We start from the raw sequence: 15,544 nt of genomic DNA, 5'->3' as shown, positions 1-15,544 counted from the left end.
TCAATAATTTTTATATATAATATTTAGTTTTTATTGACAACATTGGATTTTTATTACATGTGTAATGGTTACACAATTATTTAATAAGTAAGTAGATACATTATACAATTTTTTCGTTCAATTATAACGTCAGCTTGTAAATAAATTACTGACAATGATTTCGCACGAGCTACGAGATATTTAATTTAGGAAATATGAATTTGATTTGATTGCCTAGGCAACTAAAACTTAAACTTCCTATTAAAGATATCTTTTTTTTTTTTTTTTTTGAATTCTTCTTAACTAACTAATTTTTCATTTTTTTTTTTTTTTTTGATCTGATATAAATTCGTTCGCTACTATTCTATAGAAAAGTACCGAACAGAATTCTTCTTCATTTATGATTTGATTTTAAATTCATTAACGAGTTTAATCTATATATCAACATGGATGCATAATGATTAAAAAACTTTGAATGGTATACTTAAAAGATCAATAACATTTTTGGAAAGACTTTTGATTATGTTGCAAGTACAATGATGGATTAAAATTTGAAAAAGCAATTAAGGCTTCCTCCTGCCATACTTCAACTCGCATTTAAGAACAATTTAACTTCTAATCATTAGCATACCTTCTATCATTATTATGCTATGTTACAATGCGTTTAAAACACGAAGAACTTCCATCAAGTTCCACACAAAGAGAGTTCAAGCATGTTATTATTTAATTACGCTTTAGTAGACGTTTAATAATAGTTAATTAGAAGAAATCGTAGAATGTAGATAATGCTATCTTATTCTATCATAGATTCGTTTTTTTCATTTTTTTTCTTTTTATGTATAATCATGATATGACGTACACGGTATATGTAGACTAATCTACGATCATCGATACCGATCAATACCATCGATCCGTATGTATTCGCTGAATATTTTGTTTTTATACAGATATACCGTATATACTCGGCATCATTACCTGAATTAGCTGACTTTTATTAGCTTTATCGAATTTTTCTTGTTTCGTATACATCTAGACTTAAAAACAAATACAATTTTGTATTCGGAAAGGGGAAGGTTTGATTTCTATAGTTTCAATGGAACACCTCGTAGAGACGAGTTCTAATTAATTTAATTAGTCCCCAGATCTACGAGAAGCCTGAGACTTTTGTTATTATGTTAATTTGATTTTTATGCTCATTTGGCTTTCGTTATTATAAGTTTTTCATTCAGAGATAATACGAGACACATATAAAGAGACTGTATATATTGACGTTTCATTTTATGCGAAGGTTACGTCTTGTCGAGAAGAATTATTATTACATATCGGAGAAATGGTAATAATTATTTAATCGTGCTTATTACGTAAAATATTGATTCCCAAACTTAAGGACGCGGCAGTTTTCAAACCAACTTTCCAATTAATTCGATATTTTAAAAGTTATTTAAATATTTATTTAATATTTATTTACTTTTAACTATATTCTTTTTCGTAAAAAAGTAGTTTATTACTTTTATCATTAGCATAAGTAAGTTTATATCTTGGAACCTCGATTACATTCTAATAAGATTGAAAACGTCCGAAAAGTTTGGAAACCTTTTGAATGTATAAGACATAGTTAACATCAAACACGGTATATTTACCTATGTTGAAAGGATAAAATCTCTGTTCACAAATGTTGTACCTGATTTCAAGTATAAATATTAAGAAAAGAAAGCCGAACAGAGAGCCAGCTTAAAACAATCATACGCAGAAGAATGTGCGTGCAAAATTAACGAATTAAACGAACAAAATGTTCGCGTTAATGACGATATATTTTATTTTTTTTAGAGGAAGACAAAGTTAACGGGCATTTTATATATAAAGACCATACGATCGTCCACTTGTCTTTCTTTTTCTTTTTTTTTTTTTTTTATCTGTCGACGTATTTTAAAAGAAACATAAACTACTTCTAATTGGGAATTTCTATTTACGCTATGATAATCGTACAACGTTGAAAATTCGTATGGATTCGTAACGATGATAAAATATATTCTAGCAAGAATATATTTTATAAAGAACCTCAACGGCAGTCATTTCGTGTTGATTCTTGAAACTAAGGGTTTTACCACAATGTATTACTATACAATTATCATGTCATGAAACGTTTTATCATCGATACAGTAACATCTTATAATAATAATAATAATAATAATCGTAACTTTATAAAACATACAAAAAAAGAAAAAATTATTTTCTTAAGAAAATAACAATTCATATATTTTGCCAATTATATTTACAATTTATTATATGTCATATTTATCGGATTACTTATTTAAAGATTTGATAAAAGAAAGAAAAAAAAATAGTATCAAAGAATAATCAACAATTTTTAATAATTTAATTATGTCACTGTATCGAGGATAAGATCATCAGTAATATTCATAAATAAATCGATACACAGCAAAATTACAGAATTGTAAAAAAAGGAAAACGTTATTGAATCCAGCTATACTCTTTAATATATCTGTATGGCGATTATTAATATTTGGCCACATATAATGGAAGTAATTCTGAAAATAGCCAACATGTATAATCGATAATTATTATCGATGAAATATGTACTGACAGCAACGTTCGAAAACGTTTTAAAAGTCAGATTTTATGATCATACTTGATGAAATTTCTTTTTCAATTATAATCATTATCAATACTTAAAATACAATATTTCCTTCTCTGTTCATTTGAAAATTAGAGTTCACGTGAAAAAGACAAGATAGTATTTTCGTTGCCTGTATGAAACAGATCGCTGCGTACTCCATTAAGTGATTGATCGACGATTGTCCTCGTTTACTGTTTACCCGACTTCTTGCTTGCTCGTTCTCCTAAAATAATTACATAAAAATTATAGATCAACAGATATATACAGTTACATATATTTAACATATACATCTATATATTTTATTATAATAAATTTGATTGTTGTTATATTGATTGTTAGTAATAAATGTATAATTTGCAAGATTGAATTATTTAATTATTATTATATATGAGCTAAGAACCGAGATAAGCAAAACGTACAGTATATAAAGTCTAATTGACAGGCAAGTAAACAAGATTTCTATGATATATGAAGACCAATTTAAGATTCATATGATTTATGGAACTTATATTTGAAGCATTAATTATATTATTTTCTTTCCAAGACATTATAGATTATATTCGAATATATTGCGTACATTCAAATTATTTTGAAGAACGAATAATATAATGTTATAATATATAATCGATATCTACGAATAACTAAGATATAAAACTTGTATATTATAGATATTATAAAGTGAATTACCACTGTAATAAGTCTCTATGAAAATCATCATAGAGATCGTAGCATTATACATTAAATGAAGAAAAAAGCTTATCTATTTTTCGAAATAAATTTTTTTTCCACTTGTAACAAAAAAAGGAGAATAAAAATATACCTTTGGGTGATTTTTTGGTGTTGGTTTCCGGTTTACACCTTTTGGTCAATCGACGCGTTTTTTCGCATGAAGTATCACTGTTCGCTTTTAAATTGTCCACTCTTGTCATCAGCTGATTCACGCATCCGCTCCACGTGCCCTTTTCGTACCGGCAAGCTGTACTCCCCGCCAAGCAGGGATAATCACACCATCATAAACTCCATTATTATTCATTCATGATACAAGTTAAGGCGACAACGGTGCACATCTTGCATTACAAAATGACACGACGCGGCTATTGATTTTCTAATTAGATTCTTCTTTTTTTTTTTTGATGAATTTATACATGCGTTCAAATAAAATATAAAAACAAATTTTTCATTCAACTTCGTTTTAAGGATGTTTGCATATCGTTGTTAAAGAATGCCCTGTTTAAACTCTCGTGAATATCGATAAAATTCTTACGTACCCGTGAATCATGAGAGTTTAATTTAACAGAATTAATTCTGAAATAGAATTTCGAGCAAACGCCCACGCATAGAATAGAAATATCTGCATGGCAATGGCGGCGAATCTAAATGTCGCGTCGAATTGAAAAGAATAAATGGAATGGCAATTATTAATTAAAAAAAGTTCCACGATTTGTATAGTTGAATACGAGCATCCTTTACGATGCTTCAACGAGTTTACAATCAATAACATATTTTTTCGTTCGAGTGAAACTTACACCTAAACGAATCCATAACTTGATTAACTCTTGTTTTGAATCGAAATTTTGTCGAAAAAATTGAATGAGTATGGATAAGCAAACATCGATTCATAATTTGTTCCGATCAATTTCATTTCTAATAGTTTTAGATATTGAAGGAACGTATTATAAAAACAATGCACCGTTGCCTGAAATCAAAGATAAACTAGATAGCGTTCTTCTAGTGTTTCATTTAATCAAAAGGTTTCTGAGACTCTCGTTAATTAGTATCAACTCCCGTTTCTTCATATTTGGATTTAAACTGCGCGTATCAAATTATACATTGTTTATAATCAATGAAACACGAAGATGATTAAAAATTCTTAAATATTCTCACTGTTTTGTCGGATTAGTTATAAATAGTCCTTCGCAACACGAACATTTACATCGTTGTTGTAATTTTAAAAATATATATTTTTTAATACAAAACGAATCCTCAAAATGTGATATTACGTATTTAATATTCTATAACAATTCTTTTATTTCATTTGATCATAATTATTTGTAAAAGCAAAATTGATTTGAATTTCGCAAAAGCATGATAATTAAGCACGAATTGAAATTTTTATCGCGATAAATATTTATTGCCAACCAAGTAAATTCAAGAACGAAGATAAAAAAGTAAAAATTCGAGTGAAAATTCGCGTGTGTGGATCCCGGTTAACGTACCTTTTTTGCATTTTTTCTGGATGGTCTTGGTCTGCTCGCACGACTTGTCGCCCTTTTTAAGGTTCAGTGTTCGGGACCGAGTGTTGGTTTTCGAGTCGCACTCCGACCATTGACCCTTCACGTATCTGCACGACGAAGTACTGCCGGATGCTGTGTCAACAGATGTAAAACGTCAATAGAGATAATTGAAGGCACAGCCGATCAAGTGGATAAAAAAATTTCCGAACGTGCAGGACGGCCTTTAATTACGATGAAAAATTCTTTTCTCTTTATATTGCCCTAGGATTAACACGTTTAGTTAGTTATAATTATATATATATACCGTTATTTATTAAGACATTTTTAAGAATTTTTAAGATAGAAAATTATCATATTGTAAAATAGTATTGTAATTATAATAGTGATTGTATAATATTAGAATTCTTTAATTTTATCAAAATACTATAACATAGATATATATTTTTAAAATATTTCTTTCAAAATGAAAATTTTCAAATTTAATAAGAAATATACGTTGTACGTTTAATATCGTTAATGATGAAATAAAAAGATGTAAAAATATTAATTCATGGGTTTGTAATTGTTGCACAATTATACATTCATCGTACATTGTCGACTTCAGATTGAAGCTAGACATGTATAGCTTTGAATATTTAATATTTCCTATGAAGTTGAAGAGAAGGAGTGACGTTCATTGTCTTTTTGTTTTTCCTCGTATCACGAGACAAAACTAGAAATAGAAAATCGAAACGATACATGAAATCTGATGTGTATCTCCAAAAAATACGATTATATCCATAATATTTAAATATTTTATTTTTTTTTTTATTATCAATAAAATAATTAAAATTATATATCTTTTCGTTTCATTGATTTTATCTCAATTTGTATCAATTTGACATATAAGAATATATTAAATTATGAAAATGATTAATTTCTCAGATTAATTTTTCTACATATAACAAAACAACATTTAATTATTTGCATGAAAATAAAAATAAAATTATAATAATCTGAAAAATTTAAAAATCTTTCTATAAATTATACATAAACAGTCGAAGTAAAAAGAAATGTTAATACAAACGTTAGTACACGTTGAAAATTTTATTTTTTCTAAATTGCATCTTATACTCCTAAAATAACTCAAAACATCGAAAAAACAAAAGTATAACCTATAACCTAAAAAAAAAAATGTTTAAAAAATTTAATTATAGATTCATAAAATAAAAACAAATATAATTTAAAAATTATTCACACCATTTTTTATAATGTTAAATCTTGCACCCATCAAAGCGACCAGAGACTGTAGAGGAAGGAAAGGATATAACTATGAAACGAAACGAGCAAATAGAAAGTTACAGTAACCAAGAAACATGGCGTGAGCTTCGTAGCTCGACCTGTAATTCAACGTGATCCTCGAAGTTGAAATTTCAGCAGCGGCCTTCTTTCGACGACTTGTTCCATCCTGAAAAGGAACTCGAAGAAAAGCCCTCTCTTCTTCACCCCTCTTTTTCCCCTCCCGGAAGCTCGATCCTGGGCCGAATAAATTTCTAAGACCAAATGATCTTAGTCGACAATGAAAGCGGGTGCGCGTCGCTGGATGATATTTCAATTGTATTCCCTGGCCGCGGGAGACGAAAGATGAGAAAAAGAACCGTGGAGAGACAAAAGAAGCTTTTCAGTAAAGTCAGGATTCGCGATACCATGTTTCAATCCACCATAAGGACAATCTTTTCTTGGTATATACGCTCAATCGACTTTGTCAATGTGTCACGTTATCTTTTGTTTCCTTTCTTTTCTTTTCTTTTCTTTTTTTTTTTTTTTTATTATGTTCATTCGTGCCAATTAAGAATCGATCATTTTTGGTGGTTCAGAGAAATACAATTACTGTTTTGTTTATTGAATTCTCGTGAAACATTTAGAATCATATCAAGTGTTCAGAGAAGATTGAATTCTAAGAAATAATAAGTATATTTTTTTTTACAAATGAAATGTAAAACGAAAAACATCTGATATTTATCTTCGTTATCCGATTTGAATTAGTCGATTTATCGATTGACGATTATGTTAATTAAATAAATTTGGATTTAATGGATGAGGATTATTTTTGATTCGTATTCTGATGATTGAAATATACTCTACATTGATTTAAAGATTTAGTTAGAAGTAAAATATAGAAAAAAATAAAATAAATTTATATTTAAATATATGAATTATATTTAAAATTCTTAAATAATGAAAAATATTTAAATTAATATTCAAATTAATATTGAAATATCTTAAGTATTTAACTAATATTATAATTCGTACAAATTTAAAAATAGACGGTGTTAAATATGAAATTATCTATAGTTGCAACAACTCGATGAAAAATGAAAAAAAGAAATAAAATCTTTTTCAAATACTGTATTATATACGACTCTTTGAATGGCTAATTTTCAATAACGTCGACCCAATTCTAATAAAAACAGTCAACACTACTTGACCTAGAATGTACTTGGAAACAAACACTAACTACTTTTCTTAAGATAAAACACCTCTGAAAAGATTCTAAGGAATACATAATGAACGTGACTTCTTTTTGTGTGGGAGCATAATTAAAGAGGATTTTTAAGCACAGAGATTCTTATGGACGCCATGATACTCCTACACACCATTGACCTCTCCATGAAACAAATAGTCCATCTCGAACACCTTGTAAACACTTATCAGATATATTAAGTTTCTTCATCTCTCAACGAAACTAACAAGGACTTTTCCCAGAACTTCCAAGATTTCAATTCTTTTCGTTGATCTTTCAAAACTCGGTCTATAATAGGAACTTTTAATGAAGACTTTTCAAAGAACAGTAAAAGTAAATAAATCTCGTAGGATAATCTCGTCGTAGTTGAAAATCAAAGCGAAGACTGCTTTAGATTTTTTTTTTAAGAATGAAAATGAAGAGTAAAGAAATGAGTGAAAATGATTTTTTCTTGTTCTCTATTATAATAGAAAGTTGGAAAGAAAAATATAGGTCTTGTCTAATCATCGTATTAATTAATTTTGATATTTTAAAATTATTATTTTAAAAATAAAAAATATGATGAAATATACTGAAAAGAATATATACTATAGACAAAAGAAAGAATCATAAATTATTAATTAAAATTATGTGTGTATGTGTGCATGTACTTTAAATATTTAAAAAAAAATAATAGTTAATAAAAATTTATTATTAAATTTATTCTGATCACTTAATATTATCACTAAAAATATGAAAAATGTTGAAAATTATATATAGTCTTAATTTTTTAGTCAAAAGTTATATATCTCTGTTTTCTAAATTTCACCTTACTTCAACATAATGTGTGTATACACAGAATATTAATATATTCGTGGGATACCTTTGAAAGCTTGAGTCTCAAGACCAAAACAAACGCAAAAGTTGATATATACGAATGTTGATTGAGGCTTATTTATTAAGTTATAGGCAATTGAAGTTTGCATTATAATGATGTATAAAGATGAAATGAGACGAAAATAAAGCAGGATAATTCTATCACACGAATGTCTCACAACTATATTAATATTCTGTATTGTACTCTATAAGTACAGTAATTTTCCAATACATATCTAGACTATTTCCATCAATTAATTAGTTCGAAATAGATCTATCATTCGCATCAAAATAATTTAATATAATTTAATATAATATGATAAAAATTGTATTACTAGAATACAAAAAATATAATTTTTTCTTAAATTTTTGATTATATTGTTACAAAATAGCTTAATCGATATAAATTATAGATTTATATAATCAAAAAGAATATATATATAAGAACGATGAACTAAACAATGGGAAAATCCAAAAGTTCTATATGATAATATCAACAGGTCATGACAATATCCCTCTCCATTTTGCTCACGAATAATAGAACCTTGAAAATGCGTCGAAAGGACATTGGTAATGACGGAACATTGTTAACAAACACAGTTTTATAGATTTTTTGTCATCTTACTTTCATATCATTCTCATCACTTGTGTTTTCACAATAAATTTATTTAATCTTGTATTAATTTCAATTACTAAAAAATGATATGTTTATATGTATTACTATTGTATTTTATTCATTCTGTTTCATTTACTATTTTTCACTTTTATCCTTGATGCAAGCTTAATAGAGAATAATGGTAATTTTTGAAAATTATTTTTTTCGTATATATAATTAAGCATATCATTCACATACTATCTATTATATAAATCTATGTAAAGATTCTTAATTAAATTTAATACATACCTCGTTCTTTAGTGCCACGAACGGTTCGCACAAGAACTTCCTTGTCGTCTTCTTCCCAGAGATCAGATTCCGCTCTGGCGGTAACAATGATCATCAAGAGGGCGACACCGACCAGCGCTAAACTCCACCACAGCTTCATTCTGCAGACAAAAAAAAATAAGAAAAGAGTTTAAATTAAATATCTTGTTAATCTTCTATTTTTAATCAGTATCGTTTTAATTATTATTATTATATATCAGAGCATTGAGAAATGAAATTAGATAAATATTCAACGGAAAAAAAATTCTATTTAAAATGAAGAATGGTTAAAACCGAGGTGGAAATTTTGTATTTTATAGCATTAATTAAAAATTACGATTTTACCGTCGAGATATATTGCAATCATAATATAACCGGACATAAAATAATTTCTCATAAAAAAAAATAAATAAAAAAATCGAAAATGCAAGAAATTTTTTTAAGCATTTAATTAATATAAACAATTGTCAATATATTTATAAGTAATTTTTGAAAGATCGATTTTATATCTACATCTAAAATTGATATATACGAAAAATATCGGTGAAATTTCATTAAATTTAAAGCGATTTAATTTTGTATTGAATGAAGCAAGACCAAGATAGAATGAAATGATTGCATATAATATGATATGTATCATAATTGGAAAGATATCTTGTATAGTCAAAATCAATCGATATTTCGAGTCAGTTTATCAATTAGAAATTTTCGTCGTTAATATAAAATTCACAAAAAAAAATATTTTTTTGTTTACGTTTTTTTTTTCAATTTCATAGAAACAAATTCGAACGTTCGTTAGAAAATCGCGCTCAAATCAATTTTCTCTGTGCCAACATGAATTCGATGGTCGACATTCTTTCCATTTCTCTCTCTCTCTCTCTCTTTCTCTCTTTCATCGTGAACATTTACTAACACATAGAGATTCGAATGCTATTTTTTTCCTGTGGATGGCGCGTTCGAAATTTACGGGTCAATTCATTCCCGCCATTGCAACGAGATTGGAACCTCCCCTCCATATGAGAAGAACTAATGTTTTTACAGTTACAGAATTCTTGATGGTTATTGTTCTCACAAACATTGAACAACAAATATGGGTTTTTAGCTTTTTCAATATATATACATTGATCAAATTAATCAAACAAATATTTCTAATTAATATCAATAGAGAATAATATCAATAAGAATTTAATTGCGAACATTTTAGATATTGAATAATTTATTATTCAAGGTCATTTTTGATCCAATTATCATATTCCAAACTTCGAATATGGTATGCATTAATAATATGTGTCTTAACGAATAATAATTTTATTTTACAGATGTTATCGAGCAAATAATTGCTCGTTTAATTTCGAGCAATAAGTTACGTCTAAAAACATAGGTTAAACAAGCCCGTCGTTTGCATATCGTCGGAGAGTTTCACCCATTTGTCTCTTGTAAATTTTGTAATCGCTTGATAGCATGGGAAGTACTAATTGCCAAAGCTACAAGCCTCGAATTCTCGTAATTATTGAAATCAACAGAAGAGAATTCTGTAGCGGAAGAATCACGATAAATGAACGGTTAAATGTTTTCTATCTTAATATTCAATTAAATAATAGAATTTGTCGAGATCAAATGGAAATTTATTCTGTGGAATATCATACATATCTAATTGTATATACATATATATTCAACATGTACAAATGTTTTCAGGATGAAACAAATAAACAGTTGAAACAAATAAAGTAACCAAAATATTTTTATAAATAATAAACTAATTGTAAAAATTATAAAATAAAATTTTGACAATATAATTAATATAATTATTCGTATTTTTCAATATGTTATTTTTTTAATAGATAAGATTAAGATATTTTATTGATTTATATTATATTTTTTCACTTGAAAAAAATTTCATATCATTAACAAATTAAGAATGAATGTAAAAAATGATTGAATATAAAAAAAATTTTAGTTGTAAAGTTGTAAAGAAAATCTAAAAATTGCTAAAACAGTTCAACTCTATCTATTTCTCTTTCGATGACATTACTATTCATGAAAAAGTAACCATATTTTACGTGCTTTACGTGCTTTACTTTATATATATATATATATACTGATATTTGACACAGATGTATGCACGATTTAAATCGTTATGTTAATTAATAGGGAAGTGCGGGGGCGAGAAAATTATACCGAAAGCAATTCGTCGCCCTTCCACGGGAGGAAACGTTCGTTTGTCTCTTACATTTGCACCGCAATTACTGAAATCTTGTCCATTTGTGTCAACGATTTCGACAATCAATGCCAATGAAACAATGATACGTTTATCTTATTACAAAGCTACTTTGCGGTGCAATCAATCGAAATTGTTCGGACAATAAACGCCGAATAAACTAAACTTACATGCATCAACAATCTTGCTTTTACACATTGTTGGGAGAAAGTTATTATTCAATTCAATCATTGATCGAATATTCATGATTTCGCGTTTCAAAAAGCGATGAGAACTGAAACATTTTATTTATAACTGTTTCCTTTTCGTTGCAAGTACATTTAAATTAACAATCAAATATATATTAAAAAATATTTTTAAAAAAAATATTACTAATAATTTTAAAAATAAAATTTTAAAAATAAATATTAATGATATTAACAATAAGTTATAAACTTGATGAAGCTGAATTTTTATTAAATTGTGTTTATTTAAATAGTGAAATAAGTACAAATAACAAAAAAATTCATTTGACGATTCTAACCTTTGATGGCGAATCATGATTTAGATAAATAACTCACAAAAAAGAATAGCGTAAAAAAAAAGTTCGAGAGAAAAATACATATTCGATTTCTCATAAAAAAAGAAATTATGAATAAAGAAACAGTTTTGTTTTGAAGAACAGTCGCGACAATTGAACGTCTCTAATGAATGCCACGTTTTAATTAATTTCCTAAAAGAAACTCCAGAAAGACGATATCGATTCAGTTACTCGCAGTTATTGAAACTGGGGATTGAGAGAACAAAGTAGGATAGAATGAAGGGAAGGGGTATAGGAAAGCTTTGAGAGGGAAGGAAGAGGAGAGAAGTACTATGCAAATTTTTATTGCTACGCGTTGTACAGTTAACTTTGAATCATTTTCACTAATGAGCTCCCCTAGAAAGCATTATATGAAAACTCCTAATTGTTATTCAGTGACTAACATTGAACCATGAACTCAATTTTCATGAAATGGACGACTATGTACATGCATGTAATTACTGATTAGTGAATACAGCACCAGTATCGTTCTGAAAATTATGATAATTTAGCAATGGTGGTTTATCGCACGCATTTTAGTCAGAAATAAATTAAATATAAATGAATGATAAATAAATGTAATGAATGGTATCCACATAAAACTATCACTTCTGATATTCACTGTATCGAACAAAAGTTTATTTTTGATGAAAAATGAAAAAGTTTATTTTATGAAACAGAAATAGATTGTATTTCCATCGGAAAAGTTCGCTTTCATTCCAGTTGCTTTTTTTTGGTTATAGAATATTTCTCCATCATTGTCGATGGGAACTGAAGTTCGGTGAAAATTACGATAGATGTCGTTGATTGTTAACCTCTTAAGGAGTGTTCACATGATCAACATATATTGTTAATAATTTAAGATTCTCATTATCCATCATAAAAATGATAGATATATTAATATGTTATTGTTAATATACGATATATTGTATAATATATAATGTATTATTGTTAATATACGATATATTGTATATAATGTATAATGCATATAATATATAATGTACATAGTATATTATAAAGAATATTGACGAATATATATATATATATATATATATATATATATATATATCGTCTACATACATTATTATGATATTCAAGTATTTGGTTATTAAATATTGATGAAAATATTAATCTTTTATAATTATTATCGAAACATGCTAAAGATTGTAAGCTAAAAGAGAAAAGGAGGTCAACTATAGAATGACGGGAAAGGGAGCAATGATTTTTTAATGTCGAGAGACCTCGCGCGACACGACGTATTATAACCTCGTTTCAACGAAAGGGATGTTAATTAATCTTAAGAAGCAACTGTCTTCGTTAACGCGGCGTTACAAATGAGAAACTAGTTTCCAACTTTTTAAATTTATAATTAAGTCGGTTTCTTCATCTCGTTTTTCACTTTTCATTTCAAAAATTTATATTTATTATATTATAATCATAGCTTAAATTTAAATATATTTCTATATATAAGATTTTATTATATTAATATTTACTTATATCTTAAGTTAATAATTATGGCACTACATAACTTTTTATAGTCTCATTAAAATTAATGACATACGGAAGTGTGTCACACGTTTACAATTTATGAACCATAAATTTTATGCAAACTTCATTTTTCAGTTACTAATTTTATCAAGATAATAAAAATTTTTTTTAGTAATATTACTCGTAGAAAACGATATTGTACGGTATATATTGACGCTATATATCAAACAAGTTATAAATAAAAATTACATTATATGCATCACTCACAAACAAATCCGTTAAATATAAATAAATTAATAAAATTAAATAAATTTTTATTTTTACCAATAAAAAAATATTTACTGGAAAATCTCTATTAAGTCTCTTAAACAATTTTAATAATTTCCGTATATATTATTAACTGTTAATAAAAATTGTAATATACTATTTTATATTATTCTTTGAATATTTTATATAATAACGAAGAAATTCCAATACATTAATACATGAAAATATAATTATAAAGCTCTTTCTAATCTAAAAATCTTATTACTACAACTTGATGAGTTCAAGGATATTTCATTCTAAAAAAAAAATCTTTCCAAAAATTCTGAACATTGTAATTTGTGTCCAATTCAATATTTAATTTTTCATAATTTATACTATTCTAATTTATACTTAATATAAAGTAAATTTCATAGAAGATAATAAGAAAATTTCAAAGTGCGAAGCATAGAATTCAAGTTCATTTAAAATCCAAACAAACGAGAGAGGATTAACACGAAAATAGCTGTGAAGAATAAATTTTAACGAAAGGATAGGTATATAAGAGAATAGAAGAAATCGGCCCGAAACCAGCGACGAAAAGTTTAATAACCGCGCGTTAATGAACGGCAGCTGCAGTTCCGCGAATTGTGCTTGCAATCGTGCCCATTTCACACAAGCTGCATTCTTATGGGGTGAAAAGAACGGCCACCAATAAGAGGAAAAAAGAATGGCAGAGCGGAGGGTTACAAAAAGAGAGGAAAACAAAAAGAGAGAAAGGAAAGGGATTAAAAATTGAGAACGCAAAGAAAAATTGAAGGAAATGAATTAAAAAATGCGAGAAGGAAAAAGTGAGAATGAAATTGGTCAAAAAGAGAAATTTAATATGTGAAGAATTTTAAAAGAAATAAAAAAAGAAAAACTTTAGCGAAAAAGAAGTGATTGAATAAAAAAGCAATAGAAAATAGGAAAAATTATTAAAAAGAATAGAGAATGAAAATAAAAAAATTAAAAAAGTAATCGAAGAAAAGAAAAATATCATAATAAAATGGAGAGAAAACATGCACATTCAAATAATGAATAAAAATAAAAATGAATGAAAAAAAGATAGTATTGCTTTATAAAGCTATACATATATACATAGTATTACATATATTATACATAGTATATATGTATAATATACAATTAAAAGAATAAAAAAAAAATAATGAGAAAAAGAATTAAATAAGAACGAATTGATAAAAGATAACATATAAATAAAGAAAAACAGAAAGTGAATTAGTCACATATATTAATCTAAATCGATAAGAAGACAAAAAAAGAATATAGATTATAAAGCATAATTCCAAAATAAAATTTTGGAATTTAAATTTTTAAATTTTATTCATTTAAAATTATCATTTATCTATAACACTTAATTATATCACATAATTAAAATCTAAGTGATATTAAATTTATATACACGTATATTAGTTGAATATAACATGCGAAGAAAAAAATTAACATTCTTTAAATTATGTTTTTAATTAGCATTTGCGTACAAATTCACTTCCAATTTGCTTCCGTATTCGGTTAAATTAGCACAAAATATACATATTCAATAAATCGTAATTATAATTTCGAATAGATATGATACGGAAAATTTAATCTATTCCTAAAGAGCATATGGCGCACAATATGCACAATTTTCAATATATTATTTTTTTATTATAATAAGTATTCATTAATTACTTTGTATAATAATAAATATTATATCTGTTATCAATTTTATGATTTATAAATAATTATAAATTATCAATCGAAACAAAAAAGAAATCATTATATTGTTTTAATAAAATTTATATAGTTAAAAAAATTTTTATATTCATTTAATTTTCGTTAAATTATATCATAATATATTTGTTT

At 26.5% G+C, this 15,544-nt stretch overlaps 1 protein-coding gene across 1 annotated transcript in view; it reads right to left on the bottom strand.

Annotated features, from left to right (window-relative positions):
- Positions 1 to 7: 7 nt before the first annotated feature.
- Positions 8 to 15,544, bottom strand: part of LOC100866151 (uncharacterized) — a 40,059-nt gene continuing 24,522 nt past the window's right edge. The window contains exons 3-6 of the mRNA XM_012486415.2: positions 9,114 to 9,253; positions 4,834 to 4,983; positions 3,438 to 3,593; positions 8 to 2,840 (exon numbers count right to left, since the gene is read on the bottom strand). Of these exons, the coding sequence (XP_012341869.1) occupies positions 2,806 to 2,840; positions 3,438 to 3,593; positions 4,834 to 4,983; positions 9,114 to 9,252 (480 nt within the window). The 5' untranslated portion in view covers position 9,253 and the 3' untranslated portion in view covers positions 8 to 2,805. The remainder of the gene's footprint in view (positions 2,841 to 3,437; positions 3,594 to 4,833; positions 4,984 to 9,113; positions 9,254 to 15,544) is intronic.

The sequence above is a fragment of the Apis florea genome, unplaced genomic scaffold (assembly GCF_048593485.1).
Source record: "Apis florea isolate Af1SG1 unplaced genomic scaffold, ASM4859348v1 contig_3493_pilon, whole genome shotgun sequence".
Taxonomy (NCBI): Eukaryota; Metazoa; Arthropoda; class Insecta; order Hymenoptera; family Apidae; genus Apis; species Apis florea.
The sequence above is the reverse complement of the archived record's forward strand: the minus strand, read 5'-3'. Positions and strand labels throughout refer to the sequence as shown.